Source organism: Haemaphysalis longicornis, unplaced genomic scaffold (assembly GCF_048455015.1).
Source record: "Haemaphysalis longicornis isolate Haplotype H1 unplaced genomic scaffold, Haemaphysalis longicornis Haplotype H1 scaffold_13, whole genome shotgun sequence".
Classification (NCBI taxonomy): domain Eukaryota; kingdom Metazoa; phylum Arthropoda; class Arachnida; order Ixodida; family Ixodidae; genus Haemaphysalis; species Haemaphysalis longicornis.
Genome location: NW_027526233.1, coordinates 21,018,791 through 21,044,116, shown reverse-complemented (window position 1 = coordinate 21,044,116; position 25,326 = coordinate 21,018,791). Strand labels below are relative to the sequence as shown.

Below are 25,326 nucleotides of genomic sequence, written 5' to 3'. Positions count from 1 at the left end.
ACCCTTTTCATTCGCCGTCTGTGTTGATGGAAAGAAGCAAAAATCGTATGTGCTATTGAACCAGCTCCAGGCTTTAGCACCTAAGTAGCAGTCAAGAAATGCACTAACATGGGCCCGAACAGTGGCGAAATCTCGTGGCTTCCTGGACTGAGAAAAGGCCAGCAGCTATGTGCAAATAAATGTGCCGCTCTGCGGACGCTAAACATGACAGCAGATCTATGTACCGATAAGACCTCCCACTAAAAAAAGTGCCGAAATTCAGGTTAGAGATAACGTTTTTTTGTTTTTTTTCAAGCGTCAAGAAAACGAGGATTTCACCAGCCGAAGACATGATAGCAGTCTAAATATGAAGGCAACGATTCATTACTTAGACCACGTGGGCATCCTAAATTTTAGTTCCCTCATTGTTTCTGTAGAAGGCGAAGTGGTCCCAATCTTATCTTTACAACCCCTCAGACGTGACCAGTAAGAACGGTGCATAATTTGAGCGTATTTTGCTATAGCCCTGAAAAAAAAATAAACTGGTATTTAAATTCCTGAGATTGGTTGATTTATTATTATGTGGCTTAACGCGCTGACGCTATAGATACGCAAGCGACGAGGTGCGCTGTAGTGGAGGGCTCCGGATTAATTTCGGTCACCTGGGGATCTTCAACGTGCGCCGAAATCTCGAACACACGGGCGTTTTCGTTTTTGGCCTTCATCAGAAGTGTAGTTGTATGACAGCGTCAGCAATGCAGTTTCAATATGTTTCAGAAGAGCTAGCTGTTTATGTTTGATTTCTAATACTTTTGATTGACAGCATATAACTTCGTTTATAAAAAACTAGCTTTAACCAAAGGTAATTGTTTAGAGGAACTCATTCGTTTGGGGGTCAATTACCTAATATGCGCAATTACGGGGTGAGTAAGCTGTCACGCACACACAAAAAGCCACAGCTAGCCGCCGCTGCAGCTACAACTGCCAACCGACCACTACAGAAATGACCCCGCCTGGGCTCCCCGAATGCTGCATGGGCCAGTTCCAGTTACTTCAGCATGACCTACGGAAACGTGAGGAAGCTTCAACATCGCTTTCGCCAACGACTACCTGCATGCACAAGACGAGACGAGTATCACCTCTCTGTCACTCTTGTAGTGTTCGTTAGGACATTGAACCTGCACTGTGTGCTGAAACTCAGCGTTAGCATAGGCTCACAGCCCTCGACTGCATCTGCGACAAGGGCTGCGAAGGCCTTGCCTTTCTCCGTGACCGGCTTTGAGGAAATTCTGTGAACGTTTGCACTGTGTGCGCGTCTTTCAGATTTGCGTTTCTAGAGTACTTATAGTGTATGCGTGCGTTTTTCTGTGCTGGTGTATTCATTCCTTGTCGTCATTTTCATTCATCAAGCCATCTTGTTTCCAGGCTGACTTCTCCGTATCATAAAGGTATTCCTCCCTCCCAGTTTTCCTCGCAGAAGTTACGAAGAAAACACCCGACAAAAAAAAAAAAGAAATGCTAGTGAATAGTCCTGTGCGAGTACAGTAAAGACTCACATAAACGCTGTACCTTTTACGAGAAGTTATAGATTTACCAACCAAGTGGTTGAAAAAGCGTAAGGCTAGCGACACCTGCGACAAAGATTTCCCTCGGTAATGATTACGCACCCTGAAGTCTCAGATCACACCTTCAAATGATTAATGCAACATCACGATCTGCAAACGCGCGAGACGAATGATTCAGGACTCCCGTGCAAGCCTGCGCTGAAGCAGGCCGAACGCCAAATTTTGTCCGAGCTGAAAAGCATTGTAAGGCACACGTGAATTTTCATTTGTCTGGTTATGACCGAGACAAGTCCACGAGACCGCGTACGGCGCAGGGAACCAGAGCCAGAGATAGCGGCAGCTAAGACAAGTCCGAGGTAAAATAAATAGCTAAGACAGGTGAAATGGAACATGCCGTCACTCCGATTCAAAGACTTTTACTCGCCATCATCATCCCCGTTCAAGGTTTTTTCAGGGCGCTGCCATGCGCCAAAAATACAGCCTGATTGGCTTAGATCATGGAGGAAACTTTTTCTTCCTCCATGGCTTAGATCTTCTGGCCAAAACTGGCAGCCAATCGGAAAAGGCCGGGAGCAAGAAGGCAGCGATCGGGAAAGTTGCAATCAGGAGCCCATTAAACCTGAAATACTTGTGAACACAAAAAGCAATAATAATTTTGAATGAATGATTCCTTAAAGATTGACAAATTTCGCAATGTTGTGTAATCACTTTGCATAAAAATACAAAGAGGGAACTCTGCTCTTTTGTTCGGCGCTGCAGTCGCTTCCGATCAGGATTCTATTTAAACTGAAAAACTTGTGAACACCAAAAGCAATGACAATTTTGAATAAATGATTCTTTGAAGATTGAAAAATTTGGAAATGTTGTATGATCACTTTGAATTAAAATTTAAAGTCGTAACTCTGCTCATGTATTTGGCCGTTTCGGCGCTGCGGTCGTTTCCGATGTAATTTTTCCATCAAGTGGTGGCGGCGAGGTCGGCCGTGGTTACGCGTTGTCCGTGTTGTTATTCATGTTTGTTGTGCGATATACCGTCGTAAAATGTGTTCGCCCTTTGTGGATAAAGCCTGCTTGCCACGTTGGAAACACGTGCGGTTAAGGATAAGCTGAAATACAGCGGCAAACGATCGAAGAACGGCGGCGTTTTCCTGTGCCCGGACAAAGAAGTTCGGTAAGTTCTTTTTTGCTGGACCTTTTCTAGCGCGACTAAGGTTCGGTGCCAGAAACGTGTTATTGGCTTGATTTCTCGTTTCCGCGTCAGTCTCACGCTGTGGTCCGTGCAAGCTAAATGCAATTTGCTGGCGCTGCTCGATATGTCTAGCGTTGCTGACGGAGAGGTGGTGGGCGCAGCGGAGGGCCTTAGGAAGCTTGAAATAATTGCCGGTGCTCTTGATAAAATCGTGAGGAATCGACGTGTTTTGTTTCGTATGCGGTTTTTATCGCATTAGGTCTATTTCTATATGCTGCCGTGCGGTTTCACCGTGCTTTTGTTTTATTTCGATAGCTGTGCCACTTAGAACAAAGCAAAATACAATGTGCGACTGCTTAACTTATCGGACGTAAAACTTCCCTTGAGAAAAATGAAAACCTTAAATAGTTTGAGAATCTTAACTTGGAAATAAAAGTGTTTTGATATTTTTTTTATCGTCTTGTTACTGGCTGAAAACTATTTGTTTCAAACGGTTTGTAGTTCAGGAGCACATAGGCGGAGTATATTTCACATTGCTGTAAACGCTATCTACGCTTACATAGCATTGGTTTTAAGCACCTTTCATCAATTCAGTGGTTAGGTCTTTTGACATAACTGTCTTGATAATAAAACAATCATTGAGTGAGTGTTCTTACTTCTCGGAATAAGTAGTGTACTGTGAGCTTTTAACTTTGGCAGGTAACGACGTTTGTGCTTATGTAACTTTTCTTTGCAACCTTTTCATTTAAAAGTGGCTGGAGCTTCAGGACGGGGACTGTCTGGCAAGATGAAAAGCACTAACAGGTACGTACTGCATTTATGTTGCCGATATAGGAACCCAGAAATAGAAACTGGACCTATGAGTATGCGTTTGAGTGATGTGGGGCCTTTGCAGCAGGAATTATGCACACCTAACTTGTGGGAGTTGTTTATTCTTTCATTACCACAGTAATAATAGTAGTAGGTAGCCCTTTCAGCGGTAGGATGCTCTGCATGTTTAGGACAGTTGAATTATGTTGAATGTAGCTTTTTATACGTGCAGAAAGTGAATTCCTGTTTTATATTTCTTTTGCACACGATGTAGTGCCTGTGCAAACCAGGTTTTCTGGGTGAAGAGTCCTTCAACATCTGCTTGAGGCTGGGCAGCTGTTATGTCATAATGCTAGTAATGTGAGTAAGCACTAGATCTTGCAGGTGCAGTCCCAGTGCCGCAAGAAGTAATTGGAATGCTGGAGCTGGGGCCAAACTCGGGTCTGTGTAGCTGCACCAGCGGTAACTGACAGCAGCATATCATATACACATGCATATCGGCCACAATATCCCCTCTATACCTATGGACCCTTCTGTATTACCGTGTCACTGAGCATTATGCATTGGATGTTGGATGCCGCGCCAGTGGAGTGATGGTGCTCTCAGCAGACACTTCTGGCAGCATAGCCTGCATGCTTCCAGTGAATGTGAGCTAGTCAAGCTGAATCTCTTGCAGATACAGGAAGGCACTGTTCTTTTCTCTGAATACAGACTCCTGACATCCTTTCGCGCTACCTATGCACTGAATTTACATGGCTTCCTTGTCAGTGGTCAATTAATCAGCCGGCTGTTTTGCGATGGGTTAAGCAAAATAAAATAAAAAAACAGTGGGGAGGTTATGCTGGGTGTGCGTGCAAGGTCCCAAAGTTATTTGTGAACTTGAGTTGTAAATTGATCTGTCAATTGAATTTCTTTCCCTTTTTTTGCATTCAAGCTTACCCACCCCTTTCTCTGAAATAAGATCATGTCTATGCTACTGAGCTGCACTGTTGGTGGCACCTGGAGTGAGGCATCTTTATGCTTCATTTCTTTATGTCGACGGCATACTGTGACTGCTCAAAATGCTGTAAGCACAGTGCTTACATTATGCGCACAGGCTCAGTTGTGTGAGTTCAAATTCATTTCAACCAAATAACCTGCCGAGGTGGCTCAGTGGCAAGGCGTTGCGCTGCTGAGCACGAGGTCGCGGGTTCGATTTTCGGCCGCGGCGGCCGCTTTTCTGATGGAGGCGAAAAGCAAAAATGCCCGTGTGTGCGAGATTTCGGCCCACGTTAAAGATCCCCAGGTGGTCAAAATTAATCCGGAGCCCTCCACTACGGCGCGCCTCATCGCCTGCGTTGCGTCGGCGTGTTAAACCCTACAATCAATCAATCATTTCAACCAAATAGATTTTTGTCGGAGCAAAACGAACCGTTGGGCTTTCTTTGCCATATTTTGTTTATTCTTGCTCATTAATTAAAAATATTTTTTTTTCATCTATATAAAATGGCTTTAGTGCCTCTAAATGTGTGCAGGCAAACGTTTACATGCTGGGTTCTGTTTTTAAATGAGGCATAGCCACATGCTACTCAAGATCATGAGTTCGCTTTCTCGAATCATAAGAATTGACAATTTAGATTCTTTCGGGCCAGTAAAGTGACTGCACATGTTGATGGGGTGGTAATTCTGGCGAGGCATCAACCGCCTGGTCATCATATTGAACATATATTTGGCTAGATAGTGTGCGAAGGATGTGAAAAAAACAAATTGTACCAAAACAATGTAAATTAAATGCAGTCAAAAGTTTTGTTCTTTGCACTATAGGGTAATGTTAGTACCTAAGCAGCATTTACTGTATTCACAAGCTTGAGACACTGACAGCATAATGCACCCGCAGCTAGGCTCAGTGGCTAAGGTGTGGTGCTGAGCCCATATATGCTGGTTTGATCTTGGCCGCGGTGGCTGCTTTTCTGATGGAGGCGAAAAGCGAAAACACCCTTGTCTCGAGATTCAGCATAAGTTAGTTTCCCAGGTGCTCAAAATTAATCTTGAGCCCTCCACTACTGCACGCCTCATAGCCCATGTGCAGCTTCAGCGTGTTAAACCCTGCAATCAGTCAATCCGACGGCGTAACGTAATCACGTGATTTTTATCAGAGCCTTTTGGTGGGATGAGGGGGCAAACGTCGATAGCCCTGGCAAATAAAATGCATCAATGGTACGGATAGGTAGATGATGATGATGTTTGATTGATTGTGGGGTTTAACGCGTTGACGCAACGCCGGCAATAAGGCGCGCCGCAGTGGAGGGCTCCGGATTAATTTTGGCCACCTGGGGATCTTTAACGTGCGCCGAAATCTCGTACACGCGTGCGTTTTTGCTTTTCGCCTCCATCAGAAAAGCGGCCGCAGCAGCCGGGAATCGAATCCTCAACCTCGTGCTCAGCAGCGCAATGCCTTAGCCACTGCGGCAGGTACGGATGGGTAGGTTTACCTAAAGTAGCCCATGCTGGCTTGTGCTCCTGCATGGTCTACTATAGGTAGATGTTGGGGCAGCAAGGCAGTGCTCCCTAATGATTTGGCCGCAACCCCCTGTGTACCAAGCAGGGGTACCTGAAACAGTCCATCATTTTTTAATACCTCAAAAGCTTCTCTCATTGGTGATTGGGCACAAATAAGATTTCATTTCGTTGTTGCTTATAGTCTTGCTCTTCTGATCAAGATCGGTCTAAAAAAAGCACAGAGAACATAGTGTATGCTAATTTTGAATTTTGCCCTTCCAATAATAATGCCAAAGACAACCCCGTACCGTGTTTACTGAATTGTAATGTGACCACGATTGTAGCGTGAGGGGTGACTTCATCGCACAAAAAAGAAAAATTAAAACCACTAAAGTAACTCAAGGGGTAACTTTCTGTAGTGCCAAAAAAAAAAAAAGAAGAGCCGCCAAAGTACTCACGTGAGGCCAGTGGAATTATGGAAAAGCACATTTATTTTTCAAACACTTGGGCTAGGCGCCCATCTGTCGAGCGATATCACATGTTTTGAGCTGTATCAGCTCAACACTGACCGCCAAAAGGCGGTTACACTGTTTGGTGACGAAATCAGCAACACCCTTTTGTAATTCGACGTGGCAGCTGTAGCAAGGCCCTCGGAAACTTATTGGGCAGGGTTCGCATGTAAAAAGGCGCTCCCGCAGTAGCTGCCATCCATAGACGGTCGATGTTGACTCTTCGGGGAGCTGCCGAATCCCCGATTTCTTGAGCCATTAAAATAGCATGAGTCATACTGAGTGCAACACGTTGCCGTAACAAGGGGAGCTGAAGCGGTGTTGAAACACTTGAGGGCAATGAAAGTTACCTATGCCTCAATACTAAAGTACGGCGCGATAACAAAGGAAAAAAGTTGCGCACGCTGTCAACCACCACAGAAAAAAAGCAAGGAAACGGAAAAAGTCGATCTTAGCTTGTAGTGGACCCGAACAACTCTGACACATCTTGCTGACATAGATTGCGAAATGGTCAGAACTGTAGCCATTGATTGACAGTTGGGTGCATCATTGCAATTTTAGGCAGATTGTAACGTGAGGGCTGACTTCAGGTTGCAAAAAGAAAACGTGTTATAATCGACTAAATACAGTAACATTCGTATTTGTATTCAACTATTTAAATTCAATTTAAGAAATGTATGATATTTGTTCACCTCCTCTATTGTTTTGATTGTTCAGCATACTTGATCATGACAGCATCATGTGACGTTTTGAGACTGCCTAGAGATGAATGAACTCATGTTGCTCATGGCAATTTGCTGAAGCAAAAACTAGGAAAATTTTGACGCATCAGTTTGGTAGGCGCCCTGACTATAGACCACAATTTTACAACCTTCTCAGGGTGGCGCCATTTGCCCGGGATTGGTGTGGAGCTGTGCAGGCATTTCCCGGGGGACAGCGGGAGCAGCCACGGCCCCAGCCACATGCCACCAGCCGCATTGGACTGCGTATCGTGTGGCCGATTCGGACACCTACTCTGATTTGAAAATTGGTAAGTTCATATTCAACAGTTTGCAACCCACAGTTTACAGTGCAGTAGAAAGTGGGTTAAAGGCGAGTGAAAGCTAGTTGCATGCGAGGATTGCGTATGCTGTACACAGGCTGCAAATGGACCATGCTTTGCGTGGTTCTCACCGAAATCGCGGTTTGTGGAGCTATATTTCTCTGTGCCACACTTTTTCCAGTCAATTGCTGCACCCGACTCCTATACCCTACGAATTAGCTGTGCGTCTCACCGTCCCCGCAGAGCTGAGCTGTAGCATTAGAAAAGGGTTGATTTTTGTTTGTTTCTCGTCTATAAAATGAACACTGCTAACCTGTAGCGAACAGAAATTAGCGATAGATAATGGGATTGGAATCAATAACTGGGCTCTAAAAACAGCGTACGACAGCGCGTATTGTTGCAAAGGTGCTACATTCAAATATGTTCAATTTGGCGTGATAATCTATTTGCGGAAGCACTCAGGGACCCCCAAAATCTTAGTTATGGTTTTTAATGCATAACGATCTTGTGTTTGTTATTTTTTATGTACTCAACAACTGTGCAGTGACGCTCAAACAAACAGCCTTTGCACATTTTCACCCAAGGCATGCCGACCTGCATGCTGGAGGAAAAAAAAAGTCTGAAAAATGTGGGTACAGCTGTTATATTCAAGAGGACTGCCATGACAAAATATACCACTCAGAGGCCATGAATCTGATAAGACAACATGCAACACGGGGCATTTGCAGCCTGTGCACAGCATGGGCAAACCCGCCGTGCAGTTAGTTCTCGCTCACCATGAGTGCGCTCTCTAGTGCACTGTTAAACTGTAGGGTGCTGACGCGTTGAATAAAATTGTACTTGCCAAAACCTTGGTGCTGAGACAAATCGTCTGGAATGCAATTGAGTAAGCACTGTTTGATGGTAATGGCACTATCTAACCTCATCGGTGCTTTATTTTTAGAAAGTTCATAGCATTATCGAAAACCGTGAAAGATGCAGCTTCTCGCACAAGTTCACGATGTGTGCTCTTAAATCGAGTCTGCGCTTAAAAACTTCCTTACTTGGGGGCAGCTGGATGAAACATAAATTATAATCATTCAAAGAACTAAATATTGCCAATGTAAATTCAACAGAAATTCGTCTTTATTGTCTCCTAAGCAGCATTTATTTATGCTTCCTCAGAAACTTCACTGCAGCAACCAAGCACAAGTTCAGAAGTTCTTGTACTGTATAGACAAGGCTTGCTCAGTTTTTTTAGTATCCTGTGCAAGTTTCTAACCTCTGTTGTTGGCTAGAAGCTTACTGTGTTAATAACTGTGGAAACGAACAAGCTGACAATGTTCCTGTCAGTGCTGCGGCAGTAGCTCAAGAGGCAGCGGCTTTTTTGCCATTCACTATGCCGATGTGGAAAAAGCCATGTGTGCATTTCTCCTGGCAGGTCCCTGGAGACAGGGGTGCCTGAAGTAATGAATCAGTGCTGAGGTAAATAACGTTAAGCAATTATCACAATACAGACCTCAATGAAGAGCTTCTAAGATGTCGATGTAGGTATCGGTTTGTAAAGGTCCAGTTAAAATAGTAGGAAATTGTAGTGCATTTTCTTGCACGAAAGGAAAAAAGTATTTTTAGATGTGATGACATGTCTCAGAAGATTTTGCTCTCGGAGCTTGTAGGCATTTTGCTTGCACACGGTGGTGCGTGCATGCTTCCCAGCTTTGGGCTAGTGCATGGGCCGCCGCTATCCTGTGAGCACCGCAGCAAAGACGTAAATATTGCCTTTTTTTTTTTTCCTATTGCGAACACAGTACACTGCTAACCTTTAAATGAAGGTTGCAAAGCTTCCTTAGAAAGCTAATATAAAAAAAGAAACATTCGAGGAAGCCGTTTCTGCAGTACAAATAAACCGCTGTTTTGAAAGTAGTAAAGATGAGGCTGAGTGAAACACTGCGGCAAATAGTTTGTTCTTCGCAAAACAGTATTTCTGGTAGAGAAGTTCAGAATGCAGCCTGGCTGTAATTTTAGAGCAGTCGTAGTTATTAAGAAAGAAGCCGTGGCTTTCTACAGTGCTGTGAACCTCTTATAAATAAGTCGTCAGTGAGCTTGGAAAGTGCTGTACGGACAGTGAGAAGTCAAATGCATTCACGCATTTTTTTTTTGGCAGAAAATAGTTTTTCTACCTTTAGTTGTAAGACAACCGCTGGTGGCTTTAGTGAGCAACTACTGATGCCCCCTCCTCACCCCCCCCTACACACACATACGCACCTTTTTTTGGCATCTTTCTTTGTCAACTACGACTGCACGCTGCAATTTCTGTGGCTGCAAAGCTTGTGCGAGCGTACTGAGTTTGTCCCCTGCCATATCGTGGCCTCAACAATATTGGGGCAGCAGAGTTTTACAATCTAGGCAACTGACCATTCATAGCCGTAGTGCAAAAAAATTGGGCCTGTTTGTTTCTTATTGCGTGTGCTTTTTTTTTTTTTTTGAGGTTCAACACTGCGAGGACACCTATGCGCAGAATTTTGCGGCGTGTGCTTCTTGCAATATCCTTGCTTTATTACACAAGACTAAAGAGGAAATGCGGTACTATGTCGTAATTGAGACAACTGAAATAAAGCCAACGGTTTGTAGGCTGTAAAAAGTGCAATAATATAAGTACTAGGTCCAGGTTTTGTATTTTGATGATAGAAGCATTCCTTTCCCGTCATTCGCACAAACATTGTTACTCAGTGGCTGCTATGAGGCTTTTTGATCTTAGTGATTATTCGAATAAATGCTAATGTACTGCAGCACGGCTGAGATGCACTGCTTTAATTTGATAAAGTTACAGGTGGGGAAATGTAGTATGATGCTTAATAATGACAGAACTGTATCAATAAGTCTTCTCAAAATACACATTTCATGGGCTTTGTTTTTCCAAATGAGAGATTGAAATGGCCTATTTTAACACACACTTCAGTTGGTTATGTAATGAGTAAAACTCGCCTGCTAGTTTCCCACAGTGGACTGGGACCCTTATACCCTAGTTACACGGGCACAGTTACCCCGCTAACCATGGTTAACGCAAACTGAGCTTGGCCACCTCAGTTCGGTTACGCTAACCGCAGTTGCTGCTGCCGCAGTGTTCAAAAATCGCACAGGTCAGTTTGCACACAAGTGGCGGCGCATCAGCGTAGGCGAAAAAAATCACCTGGCGTTCGCAGAAGACGAAGGCCTGAAATAGCGGGAGCCCTCAAAGCTGCCCCCAAGAGGAGCTTGTGCTCTTTGCGTCGCTCTCGCAGTCGGCACGACCGCGCGTGAGCAACAGCTCGTTTCCCGGTCCACCCAATCAACTATGAGAAAAGCCTAAATTTGTAAATTCTGCTGATCGTTTGCCAAAAAAAATAGACAAAGCAGGCAATCATGAAGCGTTTTCAGCACTCGGAAACGATCCGTGCGCACGTCGGCCGTTCCTGCAAACATGCCGGCGCGTCTGTCCGCACGGCACTGAAAGCGGCTCGAACCAGCCCAGACCACAATAGCAACAGCTTGTCGCCCCTCTTCGAAATCAATCGCGGAAAAGAAGTTCCACATGCGACAAAGTGGATATTATAAAAGGTTAAAAATTGTGCTATGTATTGTAATTTGCAGTTGTAGAGATAGCGCCGGTCAAATATCGACCACGATCCTAAGTTCCCAACACCAAACCGACCCGAGAACAAGCCGCTCGCGAGCTGCTGGGGAAGCCCCTTTTTCGGCGTGCGCGAGTGCGTCGCGTTTGGGTCTGAAGCAACTGTCTAACGATATTTTTTGTCTACACTGCTTCGCCTTTGGTTTTTATCGTGAGGTTAAAAGTTTGTTACTTTATTTTTGTTACGCTCACAACCAAGTGACCGCTGTCGACACACTTGGAATTTCGCATGTAACAGCCAAAACCGCAGTTTGTGATAACCACAGTTAAAATTTAGTAACCACCGTTAAACGTAACTACAGTTACTTCCGCCATGTAACTAGGGTATTAATCTTAATTAGGGTATGGTGTGGGGACAACCAAAATATTTGAATATTAAAACAGTTGTGTTGACTTTTTGCCAGAACTTCTAGGGCTCCATGTCAAAATTAACAATATTTTCTAATGATAACATGAAGGACAAACAGCTGCAATGCAGTTGCATAAGGAGAGCAGCATAAAATGAAAGAAAGCTGTTTTGCAAATGGTAGGATGTTGCACCATTCTTTGGATGGCTCTTCAACTGCATGGCAGCTTTTAAAGTTGAAAGAAAAATCATGTAAATCATGCCTGGCATTCCCTTGGAACTCCCTGAGGGTTCAGGTGAGCTTCAGTTGCCTGCTTCTACTCAGAGTCAGCACCTAAAGCAAGAACGAACACCATGGCTATATCATTCTGCACTTAAAACACTGATAAGCTCCGCAAGGTTGTTTGATCAGCGATTCCAAAGATTTGGTTTTATCACAATGGTGTGGAATCTAGTTTGCTGACTGCCCATTTTTTTGCTGCTGCCTTCCAGTGTGTCACAGAGCCCTTGCCACATTATAGTGTGGGGAATAGTGAAAACTTCAATCTGACCCTTAAAGGAGTGCTGGCACAAAATTTCAAAGCACAGATGACTACATAAAAAGCTTTCTTTTTAAATAGAGATACCCCTCAGGAAGGTTAACCTTTAAGTGTTCGGAAGAACATATTTTAAGTCAATTTTAATATGTGCATGCTCGAAAAAGTTAAGGATGGATTTCCTTTCGACATCGACATCAGTGTGATGCCACGTGTGCCTCTCCCCAAACTGCCTATGTCAGGGCTCCCATGACGTATCCAAGGTGGCCTACTCTGCCTGATCCTTCTGAGAAAACGCGGATCCTTCAGTGATGGCGCCAGTGTTTTCTATTGAACACAATTGCCGAGAGACATGAGCTACAGCCCAGTCTTTAAAAAAATGTCTGCTGTCCTCTTGGGTGAAAAGGAAGGAAATGTCCAAAACAGGCAGCACAAACGACAAAGAAATAAGTAGAAACAACAGCACTTGTGTTTTTCCTCATTTCTTTGTCTGATGTATCTCGCCCATTTTGCAGTCTCGTCTTTTTCAACTTGGAATCAACTTGGCCTAGCCTCAACCCTAGCAAGTCTTCATGGGCCCTTCATTGAAATTACGAAGGGTTTAATGGGTTTGTATGCTTGCGTGATGCATACAAAGGAGAGATCTTACTTATTTTCATTCACTTCGAATTGAACAAGCAGTAACAGGTTAAAAATTTGCAACTTTTGCTGAATAGCAGGGGTCAGCAAGCTTTTCAGGCGGAGAGCCGGGTTTAATGCAATGGACACGGAGGGGGCCGGAGGGCACATTGGTTGGAAGGGGAGGGGGGCTTTACAGGCAAATAAATTTTGGGGAGGAAATTGAAAGCAGTGTACAAAACTAGAATAGCAATCCTTATCATGTTTATTTCCAACACGAATGTCACGAGCTTTCATGCCAGTTAAGGTCAAAACTGCCATGTCGGCTTTCAGGTAGAAAGTGACATAGGAGAAGGGGTCTACCATTGTGCCGGGGGCCACATAATACTGCCCCATGGGCTGCGGGTTGCCAACCCCTGATTTATAGCATTTTCGTATATCGTCTGAACATGAAGCACAGGACAACCTAAGGTTGTCAGTTCTAGATGCCTTCATTTGTGACAGGGATGGGTGGCATCTATGGAAACTTTCTGGGTGTTGCGAACAACTCAAGGCAGGTTTTCGTGGGAAGATTGGCAAGCATGCTCTCATTACGTTGCAACACTTGTGAGAGGGAACCCCTGTGTCAGAGGACCTGTTTACAGTCTAGTTTCCTGGTGCTAACAAATTCCAAATTTTTTTGGCTGCTGCAAAGATCTTAAGAAAGAATTGTTTTTACAATTTAACAGTTTGTGACCCTGCTCAAGCAACCAAATGCTTGCCCGGTTTTATATTCGGTTTGGTTGCTTGTCCGGTTTTCATTTTCAAAGTACCGTATATTATGTGTGGTCTTGTTTTTTTCTTGCAGTGCCTGGCATGAGCTCCTTACTACTGATCCTGCCACAAACGCTATGGATGAGAGTGGGCGAAATCTGTGCATCACTGCTGCTAATCTCACAAGGTTTGTGGGATTTCTGCATCTTAAAATCGAGGAAATTGACATGCAGTTTATTAGGCTTTAGACAATACCTGCTGTTAATAGTTACTGGTGGGTTCTTTAGCATAGCCATGAAGCACAGTGTGATTGCTTTGTGTTTTAGGTTATTTCATCCTTTCTTTCAAGCTTAAAAAGATGTGTTTGGCGAGTTGGTGCATCTTAACGATACTTGAACTTGGCGCAAAATATTGACAATCACAGAAAGTAGCTGGTGATAACAGGCAATGACTAGCAACTAACTTTTAGGCAGCGTAAGAACACATAATTGCAGGCCAAAGTTACGTGGCCCCACTTGCATGCAAAAAAAAATTGTGATAAGGAAAATTCACAGCCTAATAAATACGCTCTTTCATATGGAGACCCGTTGAAATGTGACTGACAAAATCGCATCCGTTCTTTCCTATGTGGTAAGCTTCCTGTATCTCCCTTTCTCATGTATCACTGCACCTGGACAATTTTCACTTGCTTTTTAAGAGCGTCATGCATGCGCTTGCAGAGCTATGGATGGGGTTATGCCCACTTGTGCAGTTCTCAACTGAGAGGTTATGTTCATGTTCACGCAATCGCACGTTCACACACCTTCCAGTGTGCCCAATGCAGACCTTTCCACATGAAAGAGGTATCTCATAAGCAATGTCCCTACACAGCAACTTGCGTAGGCATTGGTGGGCTTTTTCTCGCACCCTTTCTCGACCCGTAGCACTTTCCCTCGACTACTCGGAATGTATTTTGGGGTAGTCTATTGTCCCAGCAATCACCTCCCACAAGAATCATGAAAATATGTTCGCTATGATGGAAGGTACGTGCGATGCAAGATGCACATAATCATTCCCTCAACTCATTGCGCAGGGTGCTCTTTAAACCTTTAAATAAAGCAACGCCCCAATTGCCTATATAAGACATTTTGCAGGAAAGTGGAATCTTTCTATCACTCATGATTAAAATTCAATCGCTAGTCCGTCAAATCTCATTTTGTCTGCTTCCTTTTTTGTGTGTGGGTTTGTCCCTCGTGAATTTCTCGAGCACATTTCTTTCAGGTACTGTTTGGCCACTACATCTGTTCTTGGTGTCGTGCAGAGATAGATGCAAAAAAAATTGCCAAGATCCTTGTAGAAATAAAAAAGTTGTTTAATTTTAAATTTAAAAATACAAGCAAATAGAGCACTGCCCTCTTCTCGAAAACCGGAAATCTGCTGCTCACTTTCTCACTGACCCCGATGTCATATGGCGGGACAAATGAGGGCGGCAAAAAATACGTCCTGGAAGTTTTAAGCCCAGGGTGGCCTGACCTGGAAAGCTCCTTTCCGCGCTTCGTGACGCTGTCGTTCGGTGGTACTGTGCGGGAAAGTAGGAGAGGACAAGCAGCCACACGAGACTAGCAAAGTGACGTGCCTGCTGCTGCGTCGATGGGTGTTGCTATGTCTCTTTGTCTGAAGTCTGTACCATCTTTACTCTCTTTAATTTAGTGTGAAGCCATGTTCAGCGCTGCCTTGATATTGAGGTTTCATGTGAACGTCACTTGTGGGTTCAAAGAAAGGTTAAAGAAACAGCTGCATATTCTGGTAAAAAAAAACCTTATAGAACGCTCGCAGCAAAAAAACAAAACGCGGGATTAGAACCACTGACTTGCAAACCAGTACTCCAGCTTCTTACCTCTCGACCATATACACAAGCTGTGAGGCTTGCAAAAATTGAGCACAGAACTATATAGTAAACAAATATTGCCAGGTGTGTCTGTTTCTTGTCATGTTTGTGAAATTCTGGCAGTGAGAATGCTTGTGTCTCACGCACCAATCTTGCAGACAACCCCCATCTTGCTAATACTAGAAGCAATGTAGCTAGAGCTTCCATATTTACCTCATAACAAGCATCACGCGATCGCAATCTCTCCGACGCAAGCAAAGGTAGCGAAGTACAGAATGTGCCACACAGAATTATATCTGTCTCCAAGGGATAATAGCTTGCCAACAAAAACAGTTTGGTTCAATTTGTCTCAAGTCAGCCAATCACCGCTAGAGAAAAAAATGTTGCTGTTTTTCAGTGAACGAAACAGCATTTCCCAGTGCTAAAACATGTCCCCAGACATAGAGACGGACTGATAACCTGGAAGCTGCCGTCCACTTTTGCTATGCTCCCTGACCACGCCTCCTCTACCATCGATGCCAATATCTGCCGTGAATAGACATCAGCATACGGCGTGCGAATGAACGAGTTCGCGTGTATTTTGGCGACGCGCGCTGACGCCAGGCGATATCAACAGTGGTGCATCGTAACACGCCATGGAAAGGCACACGTGCTCGAAGGGGAGCCATAGTGCGGCTCTGTTACTGTCTCTATAGATTTTTGTATTCTTTGAGCCCACGGTTAAGCTTTTATGCTTACTTTAAAGAAAACAAGCAGTAAGGCAACATTTAGGCTCGTTTGGTCAAAATAATGGCATATACACACTTTCAAGCTGAGCCAACTGTAGGGCCACCGCTCTTTGTCGTCATATCCGGAGGCCTCAAGTGTGACGTTGCCAGTACTGCATGTGCTTGTATTGTTAGACTAAAAAATAGAATAACTTTCTCATATCTGCGCCGCTTTGATCATTCTTTTTGCGCATGTAGAATTTTTTTCATAGAATGTGGACTTCAAAAACATTATGAACAAAATTGAGGCGTGGCTTTGCTATTGCAAACAGCAGTGACCAGTGGAGCTGAGGGGAAGCCTCAGAAAATGGCACACCTTCCTAGACTACCTCAACAACGCCGTAGTATTTGCCCGGAACTGCGACGAGCAACTTAAACATGAGCGCGGCCCGACAAAGCGCGTTCCGAGAGGGAAACTAATGTCCCGGGGTTTTTCATCCCGGCGGACTCGCCATCGAAGTAGTCCGCTGCGGGGAACAAGGTGCAGACCCGCGAAAACGATCTGGAGGCGAGAAAAGGCGTGGCCTTGCTGTCGCAAACAGCCTCGCGAAAGTTATGCGCGGAATGCTGATGTCATTGCTAACGTCATACCATGGGCGCTCGGCAAGGCTAAACTTTTGCACGAGGACCCTTGTACGTGCACCGGTCCTCGTCTCCACTCTCCTCCCTCCTCCCCCTCGAAAACTCGGCTGCAGGACTGTGTGCTGTAGCGCCCTGGTAACATCCCTCCGGGGAGCACAAGCTTGACAGCTCCGCTGTTAAAAAGAAAAGGCCAGAGCTCTGTGCCGTGCCATAACCAAAAGGCAGCAGAACTGATTGTGTTATCTACGACAACAAATTGTTTGCTTTCTCATGTGCTCACGTTAAAGGTATGCTTTTGCGTCATATGTTCAGCCTCGATGCATTCAACTTACAAGTGTATTTCAAATTTCCTTTCTCCTGTTAGGCCCAGTACTTTAGCCACATGGGTAGCTACGACTTCAAGGCGGCTGCCCGCACGGTGTTGGGCATGGAGATTGGGCAACCAGTGGCATTGTCCTGCAGCTGGGCAGGGTCCAAGGGGGCGAAAGAGGCCTTCTGCGAGCTAGACAAGATTGTCTCTTGTTCTTAGTAAGCTGCCCTGATTTTATTTGATGCACGAGGAATTCATTATAATATTTTCAGGGGCTACTTTATTTCAGTGTATTTGTTCGACCATTAGAGCTTATTTTTAATGTTCTTGTTTACAGGAATGAATATGGATACTGTTTGATAATGCGTAATAAATATTGGCTCTCTGGAATAGTTGTACGTTGTGAAAACTAGAGGCATTGCGTTAAGCAAGCTTGTAATACGTTTTTTTTTTCACCTGCCGCGGTGGCTTAGTGGCTAAGGCATTGTGCTGCTGTGCTGAAGGTCACGGGTTCGATCCCAGCAGCGGCGGCCGTTTTTCTGACGGAGGCGAAAAACAGACACCGTGTGTTGAGATTTCAGCACACGTGAAAGATCCCCAGGTGGTCGAAATTAATCCGGAGCCCTCCGCTACGGCGCACCTCATAACCTGCGTAGTTTTGGCGCGTTAAACCTCATAATCAATCAATCAATTGAATTTTTTTTCAGGAAGGGCATTGCTAAGCCTGTGGATATTTTACAGTGTAGTATATTACTTATTTGTCTGTTTTCAATTTTCTTTCAGTGTCGATACAGCCCAGGTACCCCGACGCAAACAAGGTCGCTGTGGCAGCTGTTATTAAGAAATGGCTATACTCCGCCGGTGACCGGGATGGCGGCTGCACGAAGCGGAAGACACTGGACAGTATGAACTGAGCAAAATAACGAACCGGAAGACACTGGACAGCATGAACTGAGCAAAATAAATTAAGTAAAAAAAACCTAATCACCACAGGTTTTGTAAATCACTACATTTGTCCCTGAAAGGGCAAACAGTGCTCTTTAAAAGGGCACAAATGCTTATGCATGCAGTACGAACTTACAGCATGTCCCATTTTTAGGAACCCATGTGCGCAATTCGAACTGAAAGCTGCTGGGGTTGGACAGCCGGGATGTGAATGGCAGAATGTCCACTATGGTTGAACGGCTAGTATATCACCTAAAGTTGAACAGCCAGGCACCAGAATATGTTCAAGAGCCGCTCACCAGGAAAAGCTGACTGGCCGTACTTCGGCAAAAGCTTATGGGCCATTGATTAGACACATTTCAACGGCCGACCATCGGCATAAGGTCAACAGCTGACCTTCTGCAAAAGTTAAACAGCCGGCCTCGGGCAAAGGTTAATGGCTGATCTGCGGCAAAGCTGTACGGCCGGGGACCGTTGTGGACCCCTCTGCAATGAATTGGTAAAAGGAGAGTGGCCATTGGGTGTACAGCAGTTAACTTTAAACACACGGCAGAGGCCCACCTTTGAGTGCGCCCTTTACACTTTGACTGGAGAAAGGCCGGGCAGAAATTACCCGGCTGAAGTTCCTCGGCTGATTTTAAGCCGTACAGGCTTGTGCTGCTTGGGTTGAAGAATATGATGCGGTCATCAGACAATACATTGCTCAAGGCATTGTAGAACGCGTCGAAGGAGAGGTTGACGATGGGCAGAACGTCTACTACATGCCACACCAGGCAGTGATTCGTGAGTCCAGAAAACTCCGAATAGTATTTGATGCCTCATCACACCACAAGAACTCGAAGTCCCTCAACGAAAACCTGGAGACTGGGCCGAACTTGACGGCCGACCTTGTCGGACTGCTACTCAACTTCCGCAGACATCGAATAGCTCTCGTCGCGGATATTGAACAAGCCTTCCTGCAAATAGGCGTGAGGAAAGACGACAGAAATGCCCTCCGATTTATGTGGTTCCGTGAGACACCCCAGCCTGGCAACACGATGCCTCCGGTTGACACTTGGAGAATGACACGTGTTCCATTTGGGACGACGGCAAGCCCATTTCTCTTGTCGGCCACTTTACAGCACCACCTGAGTGGCTGCGAGGAGCAGTTTCCCCTCACTGCACATCAATTGAGACGCAGCCTCTATGTGGATGACCTCCTAACGGGAGCCAACGACGAGGAAGCGGCCTTGAAACTCTACAACGATGCTAACGAGATGTTCACTGACGCCTCCATGAAGCTCCACAAATGGTCATACAACAACGAAAGGCTTCGTTCGCAGTTTGAAGAAGATTCTCGTGGATCTAAGCCGCTCGGGTATCTGTCCGGTGTGCTGAAGGTCCTGGGACTGACGTGGGATCCAATAACGGACGTACTTACATTTTCGCCTTGCTTGGACAACGCCATATCTGGGTGCAGCACTAAGCGTTCAATGCTGCAAACAACGGCACGGATATTCGACCCGCTTGGCTGGTTGTCACCCTTCATCGTACGTGCCAAGATACTCTTCCAGCAGCTGTGGCGCCAGTGTATCCAGTGGGACGACCCTTTGCCGAGTGCCATTGCTGACGCTTGGGACGTGTGGATCCAAGAACTACGACACCTCCCTGAAATCCAGGCGCCGCGGTTTTACGGAGCGGACATCTCAGGACAACAAACATCGGTATCATTACATGTCTTCGCAGATGCCAGCCCAGCCGCCTACGGAGCAGTGGCTTACATCACAGTCACTAACGACGAAGGTACCATGTCAACCATCGTGATGAGCAAATCACGTGTCGCCCCAGTGAAAGAGTTGACCCTGGCGCGACTGGAACTTATGGCGTGTCTTCTCGCAGCAAGGTTGTGCCGCTACATCCTTAACACTCTGGACGAGCGACCGGCAACGGCCTACCTGTGGACAGACTCCACCATTGCCTTACACTGGATTTTCGGGAACGCGGACCGCTGGCAGCAGTTTGTGCGCAACCGAGTCGTCGAGATCCAAACACTGACCGGCGATCTTTCATGGAGGCACTGCCCTGGAAAGGACAACCCAGCGGATCTCCTGACTCGCGGGCTGCCGGTGGCCCACTTGACAACGACGAAACTGTGGTGGGCAGGACCGTCCTGGATATGCCTAGGGGAGAGCGAGTGGCCTCATGATGTTCTCGACTTTGTGTTCAGTGACTAAGAGCTTGAGCAGAAAAAGCAAGCGAATGTATTACCGACGACGTCATCACCACCGACTACAGATGCCATTATTGACGCGCGGAACTACAGTTCGTTAACGAGGATACTGAGAATCACTGCATGGGTGCTTCGTTTTGTTGGCAAAGCCAAGAGAGAAAATAACGAACCTGGACCACTGACAGCACAAGAGTTGGACCGGGCTGAACAGTACTGGGTCCTTCAAGAACAAAGAAAAGGATTCCCAAGAGAAATCGATTCTCTCAAAAACCAAAGAAAAATGCCTACAGACTCACCCTAAAGAACGTGTCCCTTATGATGGATGACAATGGTCTTCTCAGAGTCGATGGAAGACTACAACGAAGTCAACTCGACTACAACGCAAAGCACCCTATTATACTGCCTAAACAGAGCTGCCTCACAAAACAGATGGTCGTCCAGTGCCACCGTCAAGTGCTTCACGGAGGCATCCGTGATACGTTGGCGCAGCTCAGAGAAAGGTACTGGGTGGTTGGAGCGAGGCCACTCGTTAAGAAGACACTGAGGGAATGCATAACATGCCAGCGCTTTAGCTCACGGCCGGCCACTCAGGTTACCGCGCCGCTTCCAGCCGATCGCATCTCTGAGGCAGCTCCCTTCGAGGTGACAGGTGTTGATTTCGCAGGGCCACTGCTGGTCAAGGGTGCCACTACGACAAAGTGCTACATTGCGCTGTTCACCTGCGGTGTCACGCGAGCAGTACATCTTGAGTTGGTCAGCGATATGTCAGCGGCCTCCTTTCTTCTCGCCTTCAGACGATTCATTGCCCGCCGCGGTGTACCAAGTACCGTTTACAGTGACAACGCCCTCACCTTCAAGAAAACCAGCAAGGACCTAGCTATGCTATGGAGGGTCATACGAAACGACGATGTGAGGAGCTTTATCGCAAACACCCGTGTTGAATGGAAATTCATCGTGGAGCGTGCACCGTGGTGGGGTGGATTCTACGAGCGCCTGGTTGGCCTGACTAAACAAGCCCTAAAGAAGACGTTGGGTACTAGTTACCTCACCTTCGAGCAACTCACGACAACGCTGAGTGAAGTGGAAGCCATGCTCAATTCCCGCCCATTGACCCACGTCTACACCGAACCATCTGAGCCTGATGCCCTCTGTCCGGCTTTCTTCTTGACCGGAAAACGGCTAACATCTTTACCAGGACTACAGCGCAAGGAAATCGCCGAAGTGTCTTGCGGCAACCTACAACAAATGCTGACCAGTCGAAGCAAACTGCTAAGCGACTTCTGGAAGAGGTGGGCATCAGAATACCTGAACGAACTGCAGGGATCTAAAATTCACCGAGGAACACCGAGGGACCTGAAGAGTAGGGACTTGGTGCTACTGAAAGAGTCCCTGCAGCCCAGACAACTTTGGCAAATGGGATGGGTTGAGCACACCTTCCCTGGCCGCGACGGAAAGGTGCGATCCTGTACGGTGCGGGTATCCGGGGGATCGACAGTCAGGCACCCCGTCCAAGTGCTCTACCCTCTCGAGATGAGAGACTGAGAGAAATGACATCGTCATTTCGGGGGGGAATGTGTCGCGAACGGAGCGCCAGACGGTCTTGAGTATACGGCCCCTGGAGTTCCCGCGCAAGACATCGAAAGCGGCCCCCATATCGGGGCCTCCCGACCAGCTGAAAACATGGCCCGTCGCCTAAACACAACGTCTCGCGCACAGCCCCCAAATCGGGCCTCATGACCCAGAGAGAGAGGGAGAGCCCGCCGCCCGGCGGCGATCGGACTCTGAGCCCTGGCCGAGAGCGAGGGAAGTGTAGGACGGACGGGCAGAGGCAAACGGGAACGCGACGGAAGAAGATGTGAATTTGTATGCGCAGCGTTTAGTCCAATTAAAGCAGTTGTTTATTTGCTTACTGGAAGTTCCGATGCTTGTCATTCAACGTCAACGACAAGAGCCTTGTCACTGACGAAGCCTAGCTGTTACTTTAGTTCCGATGTTTGAAGGTGAGCTCAGCTACTCTTGGGATATGACTCATTTGATTAAGCATAATCGCCAGCATCCTAGGAAACATGGATTTTGTCAGGATTTTCTTGCTCAATGCAGATTGTTAAGTTCACGTACGATTTGGCTCTTGCAATAGATAAGCTTAAAGTGGTTGACTGTATATTCTTGGACTGCAAAAAAGCAAATGATGGTGTCACAAACTCGAGCGTACGACGTCTAAAAGTACCTTATACATTTTTCATTTCATTTGTACAGCGCCTAATTCTTCTTGCAGTCGTTCGATTCATTCAGTTCGGTTCCATTCGCCCCGAGACAATATGGAGCTTTCTCGAACGAAGAGACGGTAACACGATCACTCGCCGGCTCGCCGGCGAGAAAACAACAAAAATAGAACCTCCGCCGCTCCGGTTTCGTCGAAGCTTCCAGTACTTTCGAGGAGGTGCGCGTGGCCTTGCCAGTGCTAAAGACCGTCGATGATTCTAGAAGGGAGAAGAGTGAAGTTATTCGCTGACGGCGGCGGGCGCGTTGTGTGTTGTGCTCTCCATCTCCGCGCCGGCACGGTTATAAAAAGAGAAGCCGCGCCTAAGCAAACCAGCTACGTTTGGCAGTCGTGATGTGACAACGGCACCTGTCAGTTTGTGCATCACACCATCGGCGACCCGCACCCTGGAGGACTCCAACGTACTCCCGGGCCTCGAATCACCGTGATCGTCCCGGACGGCCTGGCCTTCAACGAAGCCGCGCTTCGCAGGTAGCCGAATCGCCTCCGACAGCGGTGCATCGTCCGGCCCGGTCGGTGAATATGCTGGGACTCTGTCTCTCATAAGCATCGAACTGTTCGTTTTCTTTTTTTTTTGTTAACTGCTACGCTTCGTAATAATCATTTGTTAGCGCTCCTGTTTGTATCATTTTGTCTAATTGAACTGTTTCTTGTATTTGAATTCCATCTAAGTTGTCTGTCATTATCGATCCGTTACCTCGGGCTTCTGTTTGTAACTTGCCTGTCTAAATATAAGTCTTTGTGCTGTTTTTCGTTCAGGGCTCTTGCTCATTCTTGCCGCTCTGGTCGGCGAAAGCCGCACATCAGACGGCCACCCCCTTTGTCACCTGTGCCCTATGGATTCGGTGGGGTTTGTTGGCTCTCTGGAGTCGACTCCCCATATCTTCCGACAGTGCACCCTAATTTAAGGAACCGGGTGACAGATGGTGTTCCATATCACCTTCTGCGTAGTACATTTCATCCTATGAACTGAATGAATCGGTTTTTGCATTGTTATTACTATTGGCCCTATAGCTTTGTTCAAAAGTACTGTGTAGTTTACCGGACTATAGCGAATGAACGTGATTCCGTATACCTGCAGCTTTATTCGAATTTAATAATATCCTGGTGTGCTGATTCAGAAAAGTTTTTGGGCGTTAAACAGTGTGTTAACGGCACCTTTACAAAAAAACCTTCATTCCAATTGAATAAGTATATCGTAAATTATGCTGCTGTGACAACGGCCGAGGAAATTAAATACCTAGGAGTTTATTTAGGGAGTGGTTAGAGGTTAAATAGGTAGGTTCACACCATAAAAGTTACGGCTGCATATGTTTTTGGCTTTCTGAAACGAAATTTCAGTGAACCTCCATCTAACTGAAAAGAACAACCGTATTTCACTCATGTGCGCTCAATCTTGGAGTACGCATGTGTTTTCGTGGATCCCTACACCAAAGAGCTGGTTGATACGCTCGAAAACATACAGAATATGTCAGTGCGATTGGTATTAGGTGATTGGCACGCTCAACTTAGCATGAGAGAAAGTAAAAGTAAACTGAAATGGCAGGACGTGGAAGATCACAGACGAAACCACAGGTTGAACTTTTTTCGTAATATCTATCATTCGAAAACTGGAGTAGAAGGGGATAAGTATGTCCAAGCGCCATTCTACATATCGCAAAGTGGGACCGCTAGCTTAAAGCAAATTATTAACTTTCCTGTAAAGGTGACGCCTTGCGCGATTCATTTTATTTTACATCAATACTGCAGTGTAATTATCTTCCACGTATGATTGCATTAACTGTTTATATTGACGATTTTGAGCGCGCTTTGTAGAATTATTTTGTTATTTTGTCTCATATTTAATGCTTAGTGTTATGCATCTCCCTTCTGTAATGCATGCAAAGGCAAGTAGGCATCAAATAAATAAATAAATAAATAAATAAATGAAACACTGAATAAACAAATGAATAAAAATAAGTAAATAAATAAATAAATAAATAAATATATTAATAAAAATAAAAAATAAATAAATAAACTTCCAGAGGCGCAAGTCTGCCTCCGATAGGTTGAGAACCCTACGCATTCAACCTTGACCAATAAAATATTTATTACCCTATTTGTTGCAGTATGCAAGGTTACCTATATGCATGCTACCATTGCTATGTTATTGGTTTGAAACAAATTATGTAACTCTAATTTTACGCCTTTCCTTGCGTGAACACACAGGGATACAACTGCAGCCGCCTGAAGCAGGGCGTCATTCGCAACGCGTCTAGAATTTTTTGGAACGTAGTATGACATTAGAAGAAAATTAAGTTCTTTTGTACTATTAAGTGGTCTGGACGTAACTCATGAAAACAACATTAAAATAGATTGAAAATGAAAGTACCTGTTCGCTCCTTCTTAGGATCAGCCCTGCGCAAGATCATCAGAAAAGTTGATCGAGTAGAAAATGTCTTTGCAAGAAAAATGGGCAAAAAATGGACATACTTTTTTGTGAAGGAGTTATATTAAATGCTCCTGAGTGTTTTGTTGAGAACCAAAACGCTTCGTAAAGGCATTCACACCGGTTTTATATACATCAAAAGTGGTCAAGCAACTGTTATAAAATAGTTTATGTAGTCATAGCATGAAAGTGTTCCGGAATATTGCCCTAAAAGAAATTGGCTAGAAGCGGCGCAATTTATCTCTCTGAAATTCAACCCACTAAAGTAAGCGCCCTCCGCCGCCTCCCCCCCCCCCCTCCACCTCCTCTTTCCCCGTTTATTACAGGTAAGCCGCCCCACAGAGGATATCAGGACCTGGACAATACATCTATTCAAGCTCTACAAAGAACTGAATATTTTCTGTGTGTGGCAGTAAAAGAGGCACAGCAATTAAAGGAACGACAATTTGTGAGCACTGTTTAA

The 25,326-nt window shown here is 45.6% G+C and overlaps 2 protein-coding genes and 1 long non-coding RNA gene across 3 annotated transcripts; all 3 read left to right on the top strand.

The window, feature by feature from the left end:
- The first annotated feature begins 2,362 nt into the window (after nucleotides 1–2,362).
- Nucleotides 2,363–17,984, top strand: LOC144164017 (uncharacterized). The gene is made up of 5 exons (XR_013321000.1): nucleotides 2,363–2,715; nucleotides 3,486–3,537; nucleotides 7,410–7,560; nucleotides 13,569–13,661; nucleotides 17,784–17,984. It is a non-coding gene; the product is annotated as an uncharacterized LOC144164017 (long non-coding RNA).
- Nucleotides 17,985–18,706: 722 nt separating this feature from the next.
- LOC144163737 (uncharacterized) lies at nucleotides 18,707–20,158 on the top strand. Its single transcript, XM_077694474.1, has one exon. It carries the CDS (start codon nucleotides 18,707–18,709, stop codon nucleotides 20,156–20,158), a length of 1,452 nt encoding a protein of 483 aa, XP_077550600.1.
- Nucleotides 20,159–20,583: 425 nt separating this feature from the next.
- Nucleotides 20,584–21,696, top strand: LOC144163736 (uncharacterized). The gene has a single exon (XM_077694473.1). The coding sequence runs from the start codon at nucleotides 20,584–20,586 to the stop codon at nucleotides 21,694–21,696; it is 1,113 nt and encodes a 370-aa protein (XP_077550599.1).
- Nucleotides 21,697–25,326: the final 3,630 nt, after the last annotated feature.